The sequence below is a fragment of the Hylaeus anthracinus genome, unplaced genomic scaffold (genome assembly GCF_026225885.1).
Source record: "Hylaeus anthracinus isolate JK02 unplaced genomic scaffold, UHH_iyHylAnth1.0_haploid 11982, whole genome shotgun sequence".
In the NCBI taxonomy this organism is placed as follows: Eukaryota; Metazoa; Arthropoda; class Insecta; order Hymenoptera; family Colletidae; genus Hylaeus; species Hylaeus anthracinus.
In genome coordinates, this window is record NW_026534330.1 from 4,570,702 (window position 1) to 4,589,945 (window position 19,244).

At 42.6% G+C, this 19,244-nt stretch overlaps 2 protein-coding genes and 1 long non-coding RNA gene across 9 annotated transcripts in view; 2 read left to right on the top strand and 1 right to left on the bottom strand.

Annotated features, from left to right (window-relative positions):
* Positions 1-19,244, bottom strand: part of LOC128886107 (heterogeneous nuclear ribonucleoprotein K) — a 111,298-nt gene that overhangs the window by 10,763 nt on the left and 81,291 nt on the right. The gene's annotated exons all lie outside the window — the stretch shown is intronic.
* On the top strand, positions 84-3,577 carry LOC128886112 (cytochrome b5-like). The gene is made up of 2 exons (XM_054140703.1): positions 84-285; positions 2,889-3,577. Exon 2 carries the CDS (start codon positions 2,925-2,927, stop codon positions 3,318-3,320), a length of 396 nt encoding a protein of 131 aa, XP_053996678.1. The 5' UTR covers positions 84-285; positions 2,889-2,924; the 3' UTR covers positions 3,321-3,577.
* Positions 17,709-19,226, top strand: LOC128886114 (uncharacterized). The gene is made up of 3 exons (XR_008459740.1): positions 17,709-17,990; positions 18,140-18,307; positions 18,570-19,226. It is a non-coding gene; the product is annotated as an uncharacterized LOC128886114 (long non-coding RNA).

Below are 19,244 nucleotides of genomic sequence, written 5' to 3' on the forward strand. Positions count from 1 at the left end.
AGATCGTGAACGAGTGGGAGCCTCGGATGATAAGCATGCCTCGTGGTGGGGCAGCATCTAGAGGGGGCAAGGATAAAGCTAGTAGGAACCGAGCCGGATCGTGCAGTGTTTGCGCCAGTGCAGCTTCTCGAGGAAACCGTTTCACGCATCTAGCCGCGTATAGAATTTCACGATTCCTCCGTTCGCGTTCGATCAGTGAATCATCTCACGGAGAAACCCGATTGGAGCGAAAGAATCGAGCGACCCTATCGAGAACGACGGGTTTTCGAAAAGCAAGCCAAGAAGGTACGTGCCCAAAGCAACGTCGTATCGTCGCGAGTTTCCATCCATAGAACTCGACCGCAGGAAGTGAGTAATATGCGTCGACCGTGTGGCCTCGTGAAACACGTAGCGCATAATTCCTGGCCTCGTGAACGCCCAACGACGACGCCTGAGCGGCGCCTGGCGTCGGTGTCTTTCAGGGATTCTGTCCTTCGGATGCCAAGAGTGACTCTTTTTGGTAGAAGATAGATATTCTCGGAAAATATTTATCTTTTGAGGAAGGTCCAAGGTTCCAAGGTTTTCTAGGTTCTTGAAGATGTTTACCAGTGTACCGCTGTCTTCTTTTGTGAAGTATACGTTCTTCGTTTCGTGGAAAATGAAGTATAATAAAGTTGAGTGGGCTGATGTAAAGATTAATGAGATCGCAGTGGGGAAAGTACGAATTAGTTACAGGAATGCAATTATATGGCCTTATTTCTCTGCCAATCTTCGGCCACAGTCGATGACTCAGGTTCGTCGACATTATCGAAATTCTTAAACGCAGAAAGAAACGGAATGGAGGTGCGCCCACGCGTGGAAGACAGCGAGGAATAGTAACTTACGTAGCTACGTTTATAAACGAGTCACGAGAACATTAACGAAGCAAATAAACACTCGAGGATAAGACGACTCCAGTTTAAATAGCGATTATTTCACTTAGAGTCATCATTAATAGCTATCGCTAATTAAACCCGTCGTCTAACAAATTTTTCTTCATTTTGAAGAACCTCTTCAGGGATATCCAAGCATTGGTTGATTCGATTGAACTATCGTTAATTACAGAATTGTAGTTGTTTGGAAACTGCGCACCCGTTTATATTTTATTGAAGATTCTATAAAAAAATTCTAATTTTTATTTGTTCATTGTGATCGTCAATTGACAATTTCCGTATGGCTTGGTGTAGAATCTGTTATTTGACTTTGAACTAATTCCTTAGGATGATAGCTACGCCACTAACGCTGGAAAAGTGAAGAGATCGTTCAATTGATCGTGTAATCTCGACGACCTTTGCGCAATTACATTTGATGGATATATCGCGTTATTCGTTGGCTACATCGTGTTTTATAACACGCCACATACTATTTCTCGAGAGAACAGAAATTCAACGATAGCTTTGCAAATCCATACACTTCTAATAATTTAAACAACCATAAGCTGCAAATCAGAGTGCCACTCCACAGTTTTGTTTACACTTCTAGCTTCTGTATCTGGAGAAAAGATTCTGTGACTTAAAGATTTTCCTGGAAAGATGATTCATCGAAAAATAGCGTGTCTATAGCAATAATTAAACCCTTATTACAGTCCAGTTCCTTGTTATTCCTTGCATAATCGTGAAACTACAACCGACGACTCTTCTTTAAAGTGATCATTTAATCAGAATAATATCTAATGTGGGTCAGTTCGTTCTGGTGATTAAAACCTAATAATAACTGTGGCGTTTATACGATACCAGTTGATTCAGCACAACACGAAAAAGAGGATAGTAATAAACTGTTTACGATATTTAATTTAAGACGCTTTCTGTATTATCAAAGAAAAATTATTTTTTCATATACTGTTTTTAGTTGACAATGTTGAGGATTTGCTCGATCAAACAGAAACGAAGATACCGAGAAACTGTTTCGAACAGGCTCGTTATCAGGCTCGATATAGCATTGTCATCGTTTTTCTGCACGGCGAGTAAACAATTTCTTATATAACCGGAACCGAGAAATGTTATCGTCGCGAGTACAAATCGTCTAAAATACATCGAACTTAAGCTACCCAAATAATACGCATCGACAAACGCAAACACGATAAAAGCGTATCGTATCGGTTGTTCGTCATAGAGAACCTACTATTAACTAACCGAATAAACAAGTTGAAACTAGACGACCAGAGAACGTTCAGTATCGATTTAACGCTCCACGAACAGAAAATTAACATTATAATCGATAGACGACCGCGATTCGATGCTATTGCCTGTGTTAATAATAGCATTCGAACTGATAATGAATAAAACCGACATTAATTTCTGATTCAATGAAACATTTAATTCCACAATTCAAATTCTAATTTTTATTTAAAACATTGATTCGAATAATTACCGACGAACAGAATCAACGTATAGCAGTTTATCCGGGTTGGTCGTCCAAGGACCACGCGTGACACGACTATTTACACGTCCAAGATGATGTTTTTTCCTTGTATGTTAGAAAAAAAAAAAAAAAAAAGAACGACCAAGGGCTATACTTTGTCATGATGTTGCTTGTTTTCAAACGTTCGACTACAAAAAGTTATAATTATACACATCGGAAACCTCTGAAGCAAATCGTTATGTTTTACACACCTGATTCACTATGGTTTGACAAGTTGGATTATGTAATCAAACTTTGTATAAAATTACCACTACTTGCTCTAAAAACATACGCATTCCACATTCAGACCAACAAGTTACGAGCCAACTAATTTCCCAATAAACAGCTCTCAAAATAATAAACACTAAACTATGCAATAATTCCAGTACCGGAAGAAACAATCATCTCCATCTCCAACTCCAGAAGTGTGAATTCGTAGCAAACCACTAATTCGTATTCTGTATCCCCAGGTTTCACTCAGTGACGTCCAGAATCCCGGCTGAAGCATGAGCCAACAATTCACGAAGAGCCAGGTGGCTACCACAGGAAGCACCAAGGATAACGCCTTGATAATCCTCCACGACAAGGTGTACAACGTCACCAACTTCCTGAACGAGCACCCTGGAGGCGAGGAGATCCTGCTGGATCACGCGGGCAAGGATGGCTCCGAGGACTTCGACGACGTGGGCCATTCCCAAGACGCGTTCGACTTGATGAAGAAGTACGTGGTGGGCGAGCTGCACGAGTCCGAGAGGACCAATAAGACGCCTAAACAGGGCTGGACGACGAGCAGCATAACCACGAAATCAACAGAGAAGAAAGAGGAACAAGGGATGTCCCAGACCACGATGATAGCTGTGGGCCTCGTCGTCCTGGCTATCGTCTACTATGTGTTCTTATAGCTTCGGCAAACACGCGATTCGTGGTTAGAAGTCGAATGATAATCGAGCGTGCGAACCCAAGGACTAATTGCGATTATTGACTTCTACTCTTGGTTCTTTCCAGCCGAAACGTCTTCGCGCTTCCGGAAGCGTGATAGCGAGTATGATGAATGTTTGTAGGAATGATTGCTGTGTTCTTTGATAAGCTGTACAACCGTGAGGTGTCGGTCGTTTCTGCTCAACAGGGGCGTTAAATATATGCACTGAATATTCACTGAGTCGATGTTTCTTCCTTCAACGAGTTTGGTAAATCGTGAGATACTTTTTGAGACATTTCACCTAGCTGGAGAGACGTAATAGATACGCTCAACTCTGTTACGATTTTCTTTGTGGTACATACATTCATATTAAAATATTCTCAAAGCGGAAAGGTTACATTCTCAAGCTACTGCATGGAGGTAAAAGATATTACTTGAAAGTCGTTCAATAAGATTTAAAATTTGAATGATGTAGTTCACACTGACCTAACACACTATGACCTTGTAATAAATACTGAAATCTCTATTCTCTTCTTCAAGAAAATAATGCCAATGTTAGGTAAAATGTGTGTCTCTAGCTACCATTTCAAATTTCCTATCTTTAAAAAAAAAACTATTTCTCCTGAGTTCCCCTGGCAATGCCAACAATGACTGCGTTATTCAAATAAAATTCTGCCCCATCTCTGACTCGAGCTAACGTTCCTCTGGTGTATTTCAGTATGAAATAGAGAGGCCAAGGAAAGAAAGAAGGGTATCGGTAGCGTAGCCATTGAACGCAGAAGGAAAAAGCACAGATCAATTCATCGCGTCGGAGCGAGCCGAAGAATAGCTAAACGATTGACCTGTGTTCGAACCGCAGACTTCCCCTCGTCGCACTTAATCGTTAAATCAGTCGTTCCTAAGCGAATTGTCAAGAAGAAACCCGAGGGGGCATTTGCATCCGAATGGCTCGCATTACAAAAGCCTCGTTACAAGTTTTCAATGAGCGAAGGAGTCGGGAAAGCGAGGCGATTCGATCGATCGAATTCCAATGCAACGTCTCCGCGACAGACTCGAGGCGCATTCGAGGCTCGAGAAAGACTTTTCTCGTGGAATTGTCACGCGAAATAACGTTAATGAGCTTGAATATTTACGAGCGAGAACGGGCCAAGTGACGCGGGTCATGTTTCGCCATGTAAATCGCTGCTAATCGACCAGTGTTCGCGGTTGATTCGTTCATTGTTAACTAATTAAGAATTGAGATGCTCTGGAATAGCTTCGGTTGCTCGAGGGGAGTACAGATGAATTTTATTTTTATTTTAGTATCAGACATCATTCATAAGTGTGACCATTGATTCTGTAGGTGGTAGAAAATTTCTTAAATTTGATTGCAAATAACGTGTAAGCACTAGGCCATACTAATTATGAGCATCATTTTCCTTAATTATGGATTAATGTAGCGAAGAGACTTGGACATTAAGCATGTACTCAATAGTTACGAGCACGAATGATGTTCACCATTGTTTGAATTAGGACCTTTGTTAAATTCTATTATCACTCTAGGCTTGGCCTTTGTATTGCCATCAGTAAGGTTTGATCTGGAATCTCTCTATGGGGCCTGTTCAAACATTGATTAGCAATTAATTATTAGCACTAATTGATATCGACCCATGGCATCTGTCGAGTTTGCGACGAAGTTGACGTGGTATATCGCCGCGAAATTTAATTACGAATATTTGGTAACGATTGTAGTGATTGCCTCTGTTCCAATGTTTGAAGTAACATGAACACACGTATATATCTCGGTATCTTCGAAGAGGTCAACGAACCCTTTCAGTTAATCAAAATGTTACTCACGTTAACAGCCACTATCGCAGATATACGTTGCTCTCAACTTACCTGCAACAAAAAAGATAAAGAATAATTAAAAACAGGATCGAATAATGAAATCTTAAAGATACGGGAAATTAAAATGTACAGTTTTCTTATCGTTATGAGCTGACTTCTAAAACGTAAAATATTAAGTGGGTTAATAAAATCGTGGCGAAGGAATAATATCCTGTCAGCTCCAGCACACTCCAAGGAAATGCAAACACAGTTTGTAGATCAAATCGAAGTCGACTAATTGGGGACAAAATCAAAGGTATTAACGAGGCAAACCGACTGTCAATCTCAACTGGAGCGCAAAAATTTAATAACCCGCGTGAGGTTGAAAGGGGCTGCGTAAAATTGGAGGAGTGCGAAGAATCATGGGGTAGGTTAGGTCGGCTCTGGTTATTTAACCGTATTGTATCATAAGTTCGACTTATTTATAAAAATAGACCCGTTGAGAGACTAGACTAATCTAAAACTAAAGATCCCTCTAGACATTCATTTTTCAATTAAAAGTAACACTAGCAAATCCATCATAATGCTATCCAACGACATCCGCCGATACATTTAGTTCATATATCGGGTACGATGGCATCGAGGGCCACTGCTCGACCTGCGGTCCCTCCAATTGCCACTAACTAGTCTTCGCCACAAACATTTCCCTTCCCTAATGAATCAGTTTCTAGAAACTGTTCCATCAACTTACGAAACCAATGAAAAATGGAATCTCACAAGCATCCAAACTCGTAACGATGCTAACAATGACATAATGTTTCTGTTGAGAGACTGTGACAGCTCGAGGAACCGGAAGACCGTACACGTGGCAGTAAGTAATTGAGTTTCCTCGAATAAATAGAGGGGCTCGGTGGATCGTGAACGTAAACAGGTTCGATCTCTCTCTCCACGGGGCGAACGAGGACAACGTGACAGAGGCACCAGCTTCTGAGGAAAAATAAGGATAATTGAGAAACGAGGAGGAACGGCTGCGTCTAGACCTGAGAGCACGCTTGGGAAGCGACGAAAACCGATTGGAAAGACGCATCGATTCCCGTCTTTCATCGAATCAATGCCCTCCCTCTATCGTGCCCTGACAGGAATGTTTAATAATGCTTTTCAACCCTTTGCGACACAAAGAATCCTTCGCTCGGCTGCGATTGATTAAGTACAAGTATTTCCCATTGTTGATCGAACGTTTGACATCGATCAAGAAGGATCGTTTACAAACCAAAGGAAGTATTAAAAAGATGTATTTACTGTTGCAAGGATGCAAGGAGGCTTGTTTGTCGATATTACGAGATGGATTGTACCCTTCTATATCTTTCTCTATATCGTAGGAACGATACGAGAATATAATGGATACCGAAATTATGAATAATTAGTGAACAATTACAGACAAAGTTCCTCCGGAACGAAAGAACACCGAAACGATTATCCAGCAGTTGGATTGGATATCATAAAGGAACAAAAGATTTTGTAACGCTATTGTGCCCCAACACCTGTGGAGAACGTTCTTTCTCCCGGAAGAGAGATTACGGTTTCAATTCTTTGACTTCGCCTCGCTAACTTCAGTTTCGAAATTTAGGGTTTGTTACCTCGCTAATTCTCCTTCTCTTTGTGCCATTAGGATTTTTAACGCATTTATCTTTCCCTCTGAACCGTGCCTTCGACTCGGGGAGATTAAATGTCTCCTTCTGAATTGTGCCGCGAGAAAGGAAGCAGGGAAAATTCGAAGGACGAAGTTCAAAGTTTCATAAATGGTAAAAGATGAACAAGACATTTTCTCCGTGTGGAAATACCACGTTCCTCGTGGATAATTACCATTGAGGATTATACCGAGGATTGCACAAGTTGGCTTCCGTTTCGTCCCAGATGAAGTGAATCGAGGTACTATGAAATTTGGAAAAGGTTGATACGATAAAGTGTTTAAATAAAAGAGGGAATAAAATGATCGAAGAGAAGCGGAAGAAGGAAATACCAGCGAGAACAAAGAAGACCAAAAGAGGGCTCAAAGAGTCTGGTCGACCGATGAGCGGAAGTGGCCGCCGCGAAGGGCAGATGGTGGACGCTCGACAGGAAGGATATGTGGTTTTCCACATGTGTCGCCCGCTCTGTCGAGCTTTGGATCGGCTGCAAACCGCGCCCCACGAGAGGAGACCCGTCGAAAAGACCAGGAAGTCGGACTCGCGACATCAAACCGCGTCCACTTTCTATAACAATGATTCTTCGCCACTAATGCTCCGTAGAATTCATGAATTTTGATTTCTTTTTATATACTTTGCAACTAGATTTGCAACTAGATTACAACGAAGAGGAACATTTAATTTGGAATAACTATCAGTTTAAAACTTTTAATTTTAGTTCTGAAATAGTTAAAGGTTAAGAACCAGTGATCTCCAAGAAGAGGACAGAGCCATGTGGATTGGTTAATAGAGCCGCGGAGAACCAGTTAATTAGTACCATTATTGTTGCAACGCCGGCATTCGTCGCCACAGGTGTCGGAAAAACACTGCGTGTGCACTCTTGTTCACGCAACGTGGGCCACGATAATTGGGCGAAAGCGAGCTGGATATGGTCTTTGTCTCGCATGAGCCACGCTTCGAACCTTTCACTCCTAACAAACACACTATTCCTCGCATTAGAAGCTCTTCTGATATTCAATTTCGACACAAAGCAGAGTTCAATATTCTTCGAATGCTTTACGTTATACTAACATTAATAAATGCAATTGAATTAAAAAATAATGAATGTTTTGCGTGAACTCTGCCAACTGCCTTTTGTTCCGCTATGGGGTAAAATTTATTATTTTAAGAAATAACTCTGCATCAAGGTTTAATCTTGAAATCCAAGTGTATCGCAATGTACAAAGGTCAAAAAATGAGCGTCACGCTGAGGTCAGTCATGTAATTTCCGTCAGTCGATGAAGACCCCGCAAGGGGAATATTCAAACAGGTAATTTATCTTTAATCTTGCGGGCTGACTTATTAGCGGAGACTGTTCGCGTTCGTTTAAATTAATTTGAAATTCCTTTTAGCGGCGACCGTCGCCAGTCGACGACTCCGATTTCAATGGGACGCAACGAGAGGCTCCGACGACCCGACGACACGAGTGTTTCCCGACAAACGAGGGATGACGGGGGGTAGGAGGATAGGAGAGTAACCAAGTATCCTTGTCATCCCACCCCCCACCCTCTCCACCACCCACCATCCCGCTCGCGAGATCGAGCAAAAAAGCTGGAGAAACGCGTAAGAAGCCGAGGAGAACCGAATACAACGAGTCCTCGAGTTTCGTTACTTCTTGCCGGACTCGATTTTCGACCCTCCACCAGTCACCTGGTTTCTATTTCTCAGACGTTGGAGCGCGAGCATTTTTCCAATCGTTTCCCGATGGAGCGCGTTAATGGAGAAGAAAACGTCGTAACGAGGCGACGTTTACCTCGCACGATGACGAGAAATAAACTCAAAGGGTGACACGCGAGAGTGTGTGGGGTAACAGGTGTACGAGAAAGAGTTGTCAACGATTTCGTACAGTTTCTCTCGATTCGATATGTACTGAAACTGAGGGTGAAACTCTTTGTCGATGTTTGAATTGAATCACAGAGTTTTCTGAGACTCCCAAATTCAGGACAGGCTTCGATCTTGTAAACTAAAATTCAATCATAAATATTTGTTAAATTTTTTCCTATAATTTCAGCATTTAAAAAAATTGACCTACAGAAATATATTCCAACGGAATATTCTCCATTAAAAGAACACCCCCTCAACTCAACAAAAACTACACCCTCGTTACTACTAAACGAATCACTACTTAATTAAAACAAACTCTCTTCCATCCCTCTCCAGCAGTCCCCCGATTTAAATCACCCGAGAGGTTCAGTCACCTCGAGTTTCGCGCGTCATTTTTCAAGGAACAACCTCTGACCAAGACGACGGGAGCCGTGGGAGATTCTTCAGCGTCTTCGGGACGGAAGGAAACTTCCTCGTGGACAGTCTAATATCGCTAAAAGCTTTTTAATAAACAGTCTTTGAGCACATCGGTGCGCCTCGTTGGTTGCGTAAGAATGCGCGCGTGCCAGCGAGGGTTGGGGATGGTTTCTCGCGAGAATCTCTCCCTTCTCGAAGCGCGAACGTAGAAGAGGGAAGATTGAATGGGGAGAAGCGTCGGAGGCGGCGCGGTCGGGAAGAACTGAAAAGTAGAAAACGGTAAACAGAGAAAGGAAGATTCGTAGAGAACGAGAAGGAAATGAAATTAAAGCGGGGCTGGATACTGAAAGACGAGGAGTTGGAGGGGGCAAGTACTGTGGAATAGCCGATAGGTGCAGAAAGAAGGGTAGAAACCCTAGGATGAGTGTCGTAGCGCGAAGTAGCCAGACTCTTGTGTTCTTTAGAAATCTGTTTACTGCGTGGGACAACATAAACTGGGATTAAAAACGTATCATGGTCTCACGCTGATGTTTAACACGTCGACTGCCAAACAACTCGTGAAAATTTATACAAACACTGAATATAATTTTTGTTGAATTCAAACTAGTACTTATTTTTGCAATTCCGTAAAATTCATGAATCCTGCGCAGATTTATGTTCTTTGACGTCACATCTTCAGAAGTAATTTATTTAGTCCCTTAGTGAATACCCGCTAAACATCTCAGGAACAAATACAAACAGTGAAAAATATCAAACATAAATGAACACAATTGTGACCACCAGTTAGATGCAATTTCAGATTATTCTGTTTATCGACCAAATAACGTATCAAACCGTGTCCATTTTTCATTCATTCCCTAACCAGATAAGAATACCACCCAGACTGTATCAAACAGGGTAACAAAGGTGTGGAATTTGGGAGACGAAGGAAACGGGGGTGGAGGACGAAGAATGCAAAGAAGACGCGGAAGAACACGCCAGGAAACGCGAGCAACCCGAGAGTTTACCTTTCGTGAGCCAGAGAGGGCGAGGGTGGATTGGAACGCATGAAAATGTAGCCCGTCAGAGTTGGGGGTTGGTTGCATGAGAAAGAGGGTCGCTGTTTATTTTACGAAGTAGCTAAGACATACGATATTGTCCCCGACAAAGTGGTCTCTTTTTCGCGTCTCTCCAACCCCTTTCGCTCTTGCTAACCTCCACCATCCTCTTTTTATACTCGCCCAGCCACGGTTCCAGCAGCTTTTCTGCGAAAAACATAAATTACCGTCAAGAATTATGGCGAAATGACACGCGAGATCTCGTTCGTCCACACGCCACCCCCGAGAAGAGGAAAGACGACGACGGAGGGTTAAGGGGGGTGAGATTCGGGGTCTCGCGAGGGCATTTTTACGTCGCGAACACGTATTAGGTAATTACGAGAGGGAAATGGCGGCCACGAGGCGATCAGAGCCGAGATACGTCTCGAGATTATGGCAGCGAGCTATTACTTTGCGGTATTTCATGACCGCGACGCGCGGTGACTCCAGGTGGGACAAAGAAACTGTTTGGAGTAATTGAAACATGCTTCGATGAATCGTGTAATTTTAGGGCAATTTGGAGTCGAGGAGGGCTGGAACTATCCGAGTTTGCTCGACAACCGTGTATAATAGGACCGTGAGAGATCTAAACCACGTGCTGACTACTGTGTAATGATTTCGTTAACAATTTTGATCGAAATAGCAAGTGTTAGACTTTCTATTCTCTCTTCGTAAAATTTTGAAAGTTCCACCATAAATTCTACCTTTTAAACACAGACTTGCTTGAGTTCCACGGAAAATCAAATGCATTGAAAAAACGTTTTTATACGAAAAAGGAAGTCGATAAGGACCCCGCTGTAATGAATCGTCATTAAAGGAGCGTTCTCGCTAGTTCTTTCCACATCTCGAGTGGAACTAGCAGGAATCCGCAGTTGGTCACTTCTTCGACATCTATTCTCGTTCGTTTGCCCACGAACAACCACCTACGTGCCCCTGATTTGTCTCGTTGGACGCAATGAGAGGCATTACGCAAGATATTCGACCATAATCGCGTCAATTTTGAGGACGAATTAGTCGTAACTCGAGACGAGGGAAAAAGGAACGAACAATTCGTGCCAATGAACGAAATAGATTTAATTCATTGGAATTTTTAATTGCGCGATAGACAAAATCGTATGGAGCTAAAAAAAGAACGAGAGTACGAAAAGCTAAGGACATTCGAGGTAAAAGAAGCAAGAAACCACGACAGGGAAACAGAAAGAATGGCTTCCCCAATTACAACCTGTTTCGCGAAACTTTTACCGACCCCAAAGTCGCTTCGAACGATAAGAAGGAAAACATAAACGGATAAGGAAAAAGTCACTTAAGAACTCTTCCCACACCCTTTTTCGCAAACTTCCTACCCCGCAACTTCGAAAGCAATCCAGAAACAAAAATAAAACAGGTGAGAAAAAAATCAGGCCAAAATGGAATCGTTGCACGAGCTGCAGAAAGCACGTGGTTTCTTCGCGTTTCGATCGTGGAAATCTTAGCTTCTAATAGATTACAAAAATTTTAAAGATTCGATAAAATAATGAAAACTATAGAGCAAGTGTCTTTTATAAAAAAATAAAAATCACCAACGTTTCCTGAACTGATTTATACAAATTCACTCGATCTATCGTCATGAATCGATCCATCGTCGAAATAAAAAGAAAGAAAAAGAAAAAGAAAAAGAAAAACGAATGAAAAAATAAAGAAGCACAGTCGAAAGAATTTGAAACGTCCGCATAATAAATTAAAATAAAATATAATCCGTTATCCCTTCGCTGTTCATTAACATTCGAGAACTGTTCACTTTCCAAAGACAATAATTAAAAGCACATACCCATGGTGGACGAAAATCGCACGAAAAACCAAAATCCAGCTGGTGTCACCATCGCCGCAAGAAACCACTGAGTAGAATCGCGGTTCACGAAGATTCAGGATCGACAGGACCGTGGCAAAGGATCGTGGGAAGGGAGAAACGGGGAAGACGAGTCAAAGACCCGCTCGCGCTGACGACCAACCGAGAACTGAAAAGGCAGAGGGTTCGAAGGACTGTCATGCGCCCCTGATTCCGTTTCGGTCGCTGTTCAAGCTCCACCCACCTTCATTCATCCACGAAGGGATTTACCAGCCGCTGGTTTTCATTATTCGAGTCTTAACGTGCAGCTTTGCATCGCCCTGTCCGAACCCTAGCCCCCTCCCTTGGCACTCTGGGAAAAGGGAAAGTTTCTGGCCTGCGGCGAGGGAACTGAGGGAGACTTGTTTCCGACTGGGCTCCAAGTTTCCGAGAAACTTCTATCCTAGAGTTATCTAACCAGTTTCGTACACGAATTAACTATTTTTGTATCTTACCGCCAATTTCTCATTACTTAGACATGATACAAATCTGTAAATTCGTTTAAATTTCCATCTATCCCTTCGTAATTAATTTTCAAATGTAAAAGGTTCATTGCACTTTTTCAATTTCATAAAGAGATGCAAAACTGTCAGCCGTATAGCCATTGCTACGTGCTCCTTTTTATGTAATTAGTCGTATACATACATTCACGTTGACAAAATTTTAACGGAAAATGATTGATAACTTCCGAACAGGATGTAGGGGGACATGGGACCCCCAAAAGGCATACCTTTGAACCAGAGTCCATAGAAACCTCGCTTCTCCTATTTTAGGGCACGTGCTTTATTCTCCTCTTCCTCTTATTCTCTCAACACACGCAACTCTACTAAAAAAAGAAAATCTTGAATTGAAATATTACTCGAATTTAAACCTAAGAACCAAATTTAACATCCGAATGCAGCCTTTATAGCAGCCTGATTCCAGTCAAAATAAAATTCGTCTCCACGCCAAACGAGTAATCAACGTTTATTAAATAATATTAATTTACAAGAAAAATATATGAAGCGGCTGATAGATAAGTCACAGGCTTCCCAGGGCAGAAAGCCACCGAGGGGAAATCGTGAGGAGAAGGTGCGGGCACGTGAAAAGCTCCTGTTGCCGCGTGTCACGACGTCCGGAGAGACAGCTGCACCTGGCGTGGCAGCTGTTTGAAACCGTCCGTTACCTGGTTCGCCAGCACCTGTTCGAATTGCGTGCCGCGTGGACCTTCGAGAACTGCCCATAGCAACACATGTTGCCCGAGAGCACGAGAAGGAGCCCTTCTGTTAAGAAGGACGACCGCCTGTTACGCGGCCTCTGGTGGTCTTCGCTGCCATACCTCTCCAGGAAGAGGAGGATCGACTATCCACATGATAACGAGAACTGGCGCTACGGTCGAGGGTGGGTTTCCGTAAATTCTCTTCGGTCTCCTCGACGGACGGTAAAACGAGGAAGAACGTTGTCGATGAACAGAACTTTACAAGGTCTCCGAGTGTAAGGACGTTTACATGGCTTCTAACTTCCACGTGGTAACTCTTATTCGACCTTTTCAGTGGTGAATTAATTTCATAATTTATTTTTCGATGGGTATACTAACTAACGTTCTTCAAATTACTCTATTTAAAAAAAAAAGGGGCCAAGGGTTCCATAACTAATCTCCATTTTTATTGAGAATCCCTGTAAATACCTTTCAATTCCATTTGAGGCTCCTCAAATCATACCAACCGATACCACACAAAGAACCTGACTGTGCCAACAGTTTCTGTGGCTCGAATTAGGTGTGTATTATCCCCCAAGGCGTAGGAATGATCTTTCTTTCGCAGTGCATCGCCAGGAAAACGAAGTTTATCGAGAGTGTCATCGACACATGGGTAAAAGAGGAACGCAGTCGCCTTTGAGCGGCGTTTCCACGGCTCTCGAACCGACTACTCGTTTCAGCGTCGAGGGTTAAAGAGAAATTAGCGATAGAATCGAGGGGCTGTGTCGTTTCGTGCCTCAGAGGCGCTTTTTTCGCGGTTCTCGTCGCGTCTGCATCGGGCGCAGACAAAACGCTGGCGCCGGATAATAAAGGCATCGCGTGTGCATAATTATCTGGCGTACTTTCCTGGAATTAATTTCGAGCTACCGTGGAAGAGCTTTTTTCCCGCCCCCGTGCCCACGATGCATGGCCCACTCCCCTCCACGGAGTCGCGATTATTTATTGGCTCGTGGAACTTCGTCGACGCTGACGGAATCCCGGGAAAAGAAAACGCGGAATGTCACGGTTTTTGCCGCTCCGTGTGGAATGTTCAACCGTGGGCTTGCTTATCAAGTGAAAATATTCCATTTGGTTCCTTTAGATATGAACATTTTTACCATTCATTATGCTTTCAGACTTTTGAAAGTGAGCAAAATAATGATGTTACCATGGTAAACCCTTCTACCAGTTTGAATATTGGAAAAACATTTGTGTAATTAATTCAGGGCAAAAGCTTGTCCTCCCACGGGTTAGTTAAGCAATGAAAAGGTCAATGTACATGGAAGATTCCTATGGGTTCCTATGGGAAGGGATCCTGTGGGTGGAGACTTCAACGCTTGCACAAGAACGAACCTTCGAAATTCAAATATTGTAATGTGATATTAAATCACCCCAATGAAGTTTTCCTCTGGCTTCTCGAGAAAAGAGGGTTGTTTTCCCCAAAGTTTCCCTTATAAAACACTAAAACATACAAGTAACCTCTGCGCTTAATAATACCTCTGTACTCGTACATTTTTATATAGTTCTATATCGCACAACGACCGTTCCAACAAAATCGTCACTTTTTCGTGGCCGGTAAAGGAAAATTAAATTTCCCTTAAAATTGGAAGGAAGATAGGTCTCTCTAGCACGGGATTGCTTGAGAATTTGATCGAGAAAAAAACGAATTTTCAGGCTGTGCTCGTTCGAACGCGACCGCGTGCGCGATGCACGCACTCGTGCGTGTGAAAACGCACTTTCCTGATGAAACACGCGGCCAGCCTGTCCCTCGGGTGCATGCACGCTTAATGATTGGCTGCGTGCCTCTGAATCGACCGGGTTCCGCTCGTTTCGATGAGTACGAGCACCGGTTCTCTGGCCAGGAACTATGGCGTCTAGGAAAAGGTAATTCCGAACTTTCGATTCGAGAAGAATTGGACACGATGAAATTTTACATGGGAAGAAAAATGAACGCCAACTCTAAACAAACCTAAAACAGCAATAGTATACTATGAAACTTGTCGTGAAGTTACGCCGGCTCTTCCATCGTACTAATTTTGCTAGCAACCGCAAGCAGCCCCTATTGATCGACCAGGTTAATCAATAGTCCATACTAATAGCCGCAAAAGCAGCTAGGTGAGTTGTGTCCACGAAATCCGCTTAAGTAAGGATCGACGAGAGGATTCGACGAAAATTCGCGACCGTGTTGTTGGCGACAATTTGCTACATACGACAAACAATAATAAAAAAAAAAAAAGAAAAGAAAACAGGCGTCGAGGACCTGTTGGCTTATTTCTACACGGGTAAGCTTGATATGTTGAAGTATAAAAATGATTCCAGTAAAAGAATTAATAATAAGTCGTGCGAAGGTCTCCCAGTCATAATCGCGCGTTTCCATGCGACTTTTCATACAAATTCTGTTATTCACACAGTATCCACCTTTCACGGCCTCTATTTATAATGGTTACGTTCTAAATTCGTGTTGCAAATCGGCCTCGAATATCACGTTTACTCGCATTTCCCAGGTATCGCTCTCCTCGCCATGGAAAACCAATCGCGTTTTCCGCAAGGATCTTTTTCTGGGTCACAGCGTCTTTCGATCGCCTCTGGTTGCAGTCCATCGAGAATCGATCGAGCTGTTACGAAATCTGGCGAGCACGTTACGTTAATGATTAATTATCCTGTCACTGCAAACCTTTGATATCTGACCATGTATATTTATTTAACACCAAGATAGAATACTCCTATGAAATTCTAAAGATGATTTCACTTCACAAAGGAATGTCTAAATATAGAAACAGAGATCCTATATAATTTTAAAGATGTTATACCTAATAAAACACCCTTGTCCAAGTGAAACGAGACTGCAACAGTTTTATCAAGAAATGCGATCGCCAGTGACCCTGCCATCGATTAAACCGCGTAATCGTATCCTGATGGACTCCAAGGACGACCTCCCTCGAGCAGGAAACAACCAATTCTTATCGTGTTCCGTACCAAGGAATCGAGAGAACGAGACTGCGACGAGCTTTATTGCTTCCAACCAAGGAGAAATCCCAGAAGGTATCACAATAAATAAGTCGCGTCTCTCGACTCGAAATACTTGAAATATTGCATGCGTTAAGGGTGTTCGGGAGCGTTGAAATAGCGCTGGTTATTATTGACAGCGAGAAAGAGAGGAGCTGCGATCGACGACAGTGACGAGCACAAACGGAGGGGAAATGCACAGACGCGCCAGAAAACGTGGAGAACGGAACGGGGAAACGCGAGACCATTAAAGTTGGAATTAAGTTCACAGGTCTGACACGTCACTCCATCTCAACCGAACGATGTTGTTCGAGTCTCCTTTGTTTGCCACGGAATTTGCTGAATTTTTGGCGAAACCGTCGCGAGACGAGAAATCTTGCACTTTCGATTGCTTCGATACGCTTTCCAACCCCTTTGTAGATTCCTAGAATTTGAGAGAGGATAAGGGTCGAGTCTGCGATGATTGGACGACTTCAGAAACTTGTATCATTCGATTATTCGATGGAAACAGTGTCGAATGATCTCCATTGTTACCCTGTGGAAGTATCAACGCCCGTGCAGAAAATTCCTCCGAACAATAATCTTCTGTACCCTGGGGATTCGATAGGTATCGCGTTCAATGGGCACGTCATCGAATCAATTTTAATTGCTGGAGTCTTAGATTTCGTCAGGAAGTTGGCACTAATTACAGGAACGTCTCTGAACTGACCGAGGAGCCGGAAGGAAAGGCTGAGATCCTGGGGTAACGCGGAGAAAAAAAAGCAGGTCTGTTCTGGAATCAATAGAGTCGCCCCATCCAACCGGGGGTCGAAATAAAACGACTCGGCGACGTCGCCGAGTGGCGGTGCCGCGTCTTCATCCCTCCTTGGGCTACCCAAGACGGAAAAGGGGTTGTGGCTGGCATCGTTTGCAACGGCTGCTTTCATTATCTCCACCAGGCGAGTTTTTCCACTCTTGGACATTGTATACGTGTTCTACATACAACGAATCGATGCTAATTCGGGTCGAATAATTCCTCAATGGTCAAGATGAAAGACTATTCTCTACATACATTCATTCCCATACATGTTCGTATCCTTTATGTCTATCGAAGAAATTTTATTAAATTAAATGATAGGTTTGACACCCCAAATAAATTTTCTAAAATAAATATGTGCATAAATAAATTTTACATGTGTGTGTGTATCTATAACGAAAAATGTATTTGATTTAGACAGACTTCTTTGATAAACACCGAGGGTACGAATATTTATAGGACTTAAATATAATTCATACATTGCATACAAGAAGTGTATACTAAGCTATCAAAACGGTAATTTGACCGGTGGTGGTAGGTTTAGTGTTAAATAGATTAAAAAATGAAATACAATGAGAAATGTAAGACTATCTAATCTTCTACAGTCTCGCGACAAAATTTTAACTCGGTAGAAATTTTTACGAGTTTCAGTCTGCGAATGTAACAGACATACGTCCACAATTTATCCTATCAATCTAATACTATCTAACCAAATCAAATTTCCTCTAAAGTATCGAAATCAATAATAGGAGTTCAACTTCCCTAGTCAGCCGAAGATACTGACTCAAAAGACCCAGGATTGTGTCAAGATCGACAGTTGGAGGATGAAGGAGAAATAGGAGAACGAAAAGCCGACAAAGCTGGGAAGGAAAGTCGGTGGTGGTCGAGTGGCGTGCTGCGAGATACTCGAGCCCACGACAAAAGGTCTGCATCGTTCGGTTTTGCCTCTTCTGTACGCGAAAACGTAACGAGCCACTTGGCCACGTTGCATATTCCAGCATGGCCTGGCCCCGTTGTTACGTGAAATATGACCGCGACGAGAGATCGCTAATTAAAAACGACTTAATTGTCAGTTTCAGTTGCTGGGCTCGTCGACGTTTTTCGGTTGGGGGGGGGGGCGGTGAATCCATTGCGAGGCATTACGAGACACTTTGCAAACCTGGAATCGTTTTGTCGTTTAAATCAGTGGCTTCCAAGCTCTTCGGGGTAGCAAGATAGGTGTCTATTCATCAAAAGCATCGGTGAGCATCGGTGAATGACATTAAGCTTCTTAACACATTCGCGACCGGCAGACATTTTACGTTTCTAATACCGAGTACTGACGAAAATAATAAAATTTTGAAGCTGGACATCGCAAATTTGTATCGTTACGATGAATATTACGAAATATGTTTTGAAATATCGATGTTGTAAATATATAGCGTGTCAAATAAAAAGATTATCATAATTTTGTCATAATCAGGAATGGAATTTGGAATAACGTGTTAATTAATCTTTTTCCAGGCGATTCGAAAAACGAGCCAGAACTTTATATCGATATAATAAACGTTCTACGATGCTAGCTGATTTCGTCCGACACTTTTTATCGAGCTGCAACAGCGTTTCATTGTTTTCCCTCCGCAGAAGGCGCGGCTACGTGAGTCAAGAGAGAAAACGACAGGAGGAATGGAATAATTTCTTCATTGTCCTCGCGAACGTTGAATTCCAGATTTATTAACCGCGTTTCTGCGATGAGTCGTTCGTGCTCAGCCGGAACAGGGAGGAATCGGTTGTAAGAATAACGATTTAATGGCGACGATTTAGATTCTAATCTAAATAGCCTGCCAAGGCTTCTCTGATCTACCATTTAAAGGGAATGATTTTTTTTTTAACACCAACTGTGGAGGGAAAAGGTCGAACAATTGTTCCAATCTCAAATTGAAAACTCGTACGAAGATTTCTGTTGTTAAAAAATATTGGATCATCGAATCTAATCAACTACTTTTGTAATTATGATAAAAGCGAACAATTGTAGCAGAGAGTTCAAGGAGGCCAAAAATAAAGAAAAACGTGAAACAATGAAAAATGTTCCAGTAGAAGGAAAACCTGATCGAGAGCTCTCGTAATACTCGAGAACAAAATTTTCGTGGGCTGAATCTCAATGATCGCGAGAGGCCTTGGCACGCGCAATACGGGACA

Coding starts and splice junctions, on each gene's coding strand:
- LOC128886112 (XM_054140703.1), top strand. CDS start 2,925: ATGAGCCAACAATTCACGAAGAGCCAGGTGGCTACCACAGGAAGCACC.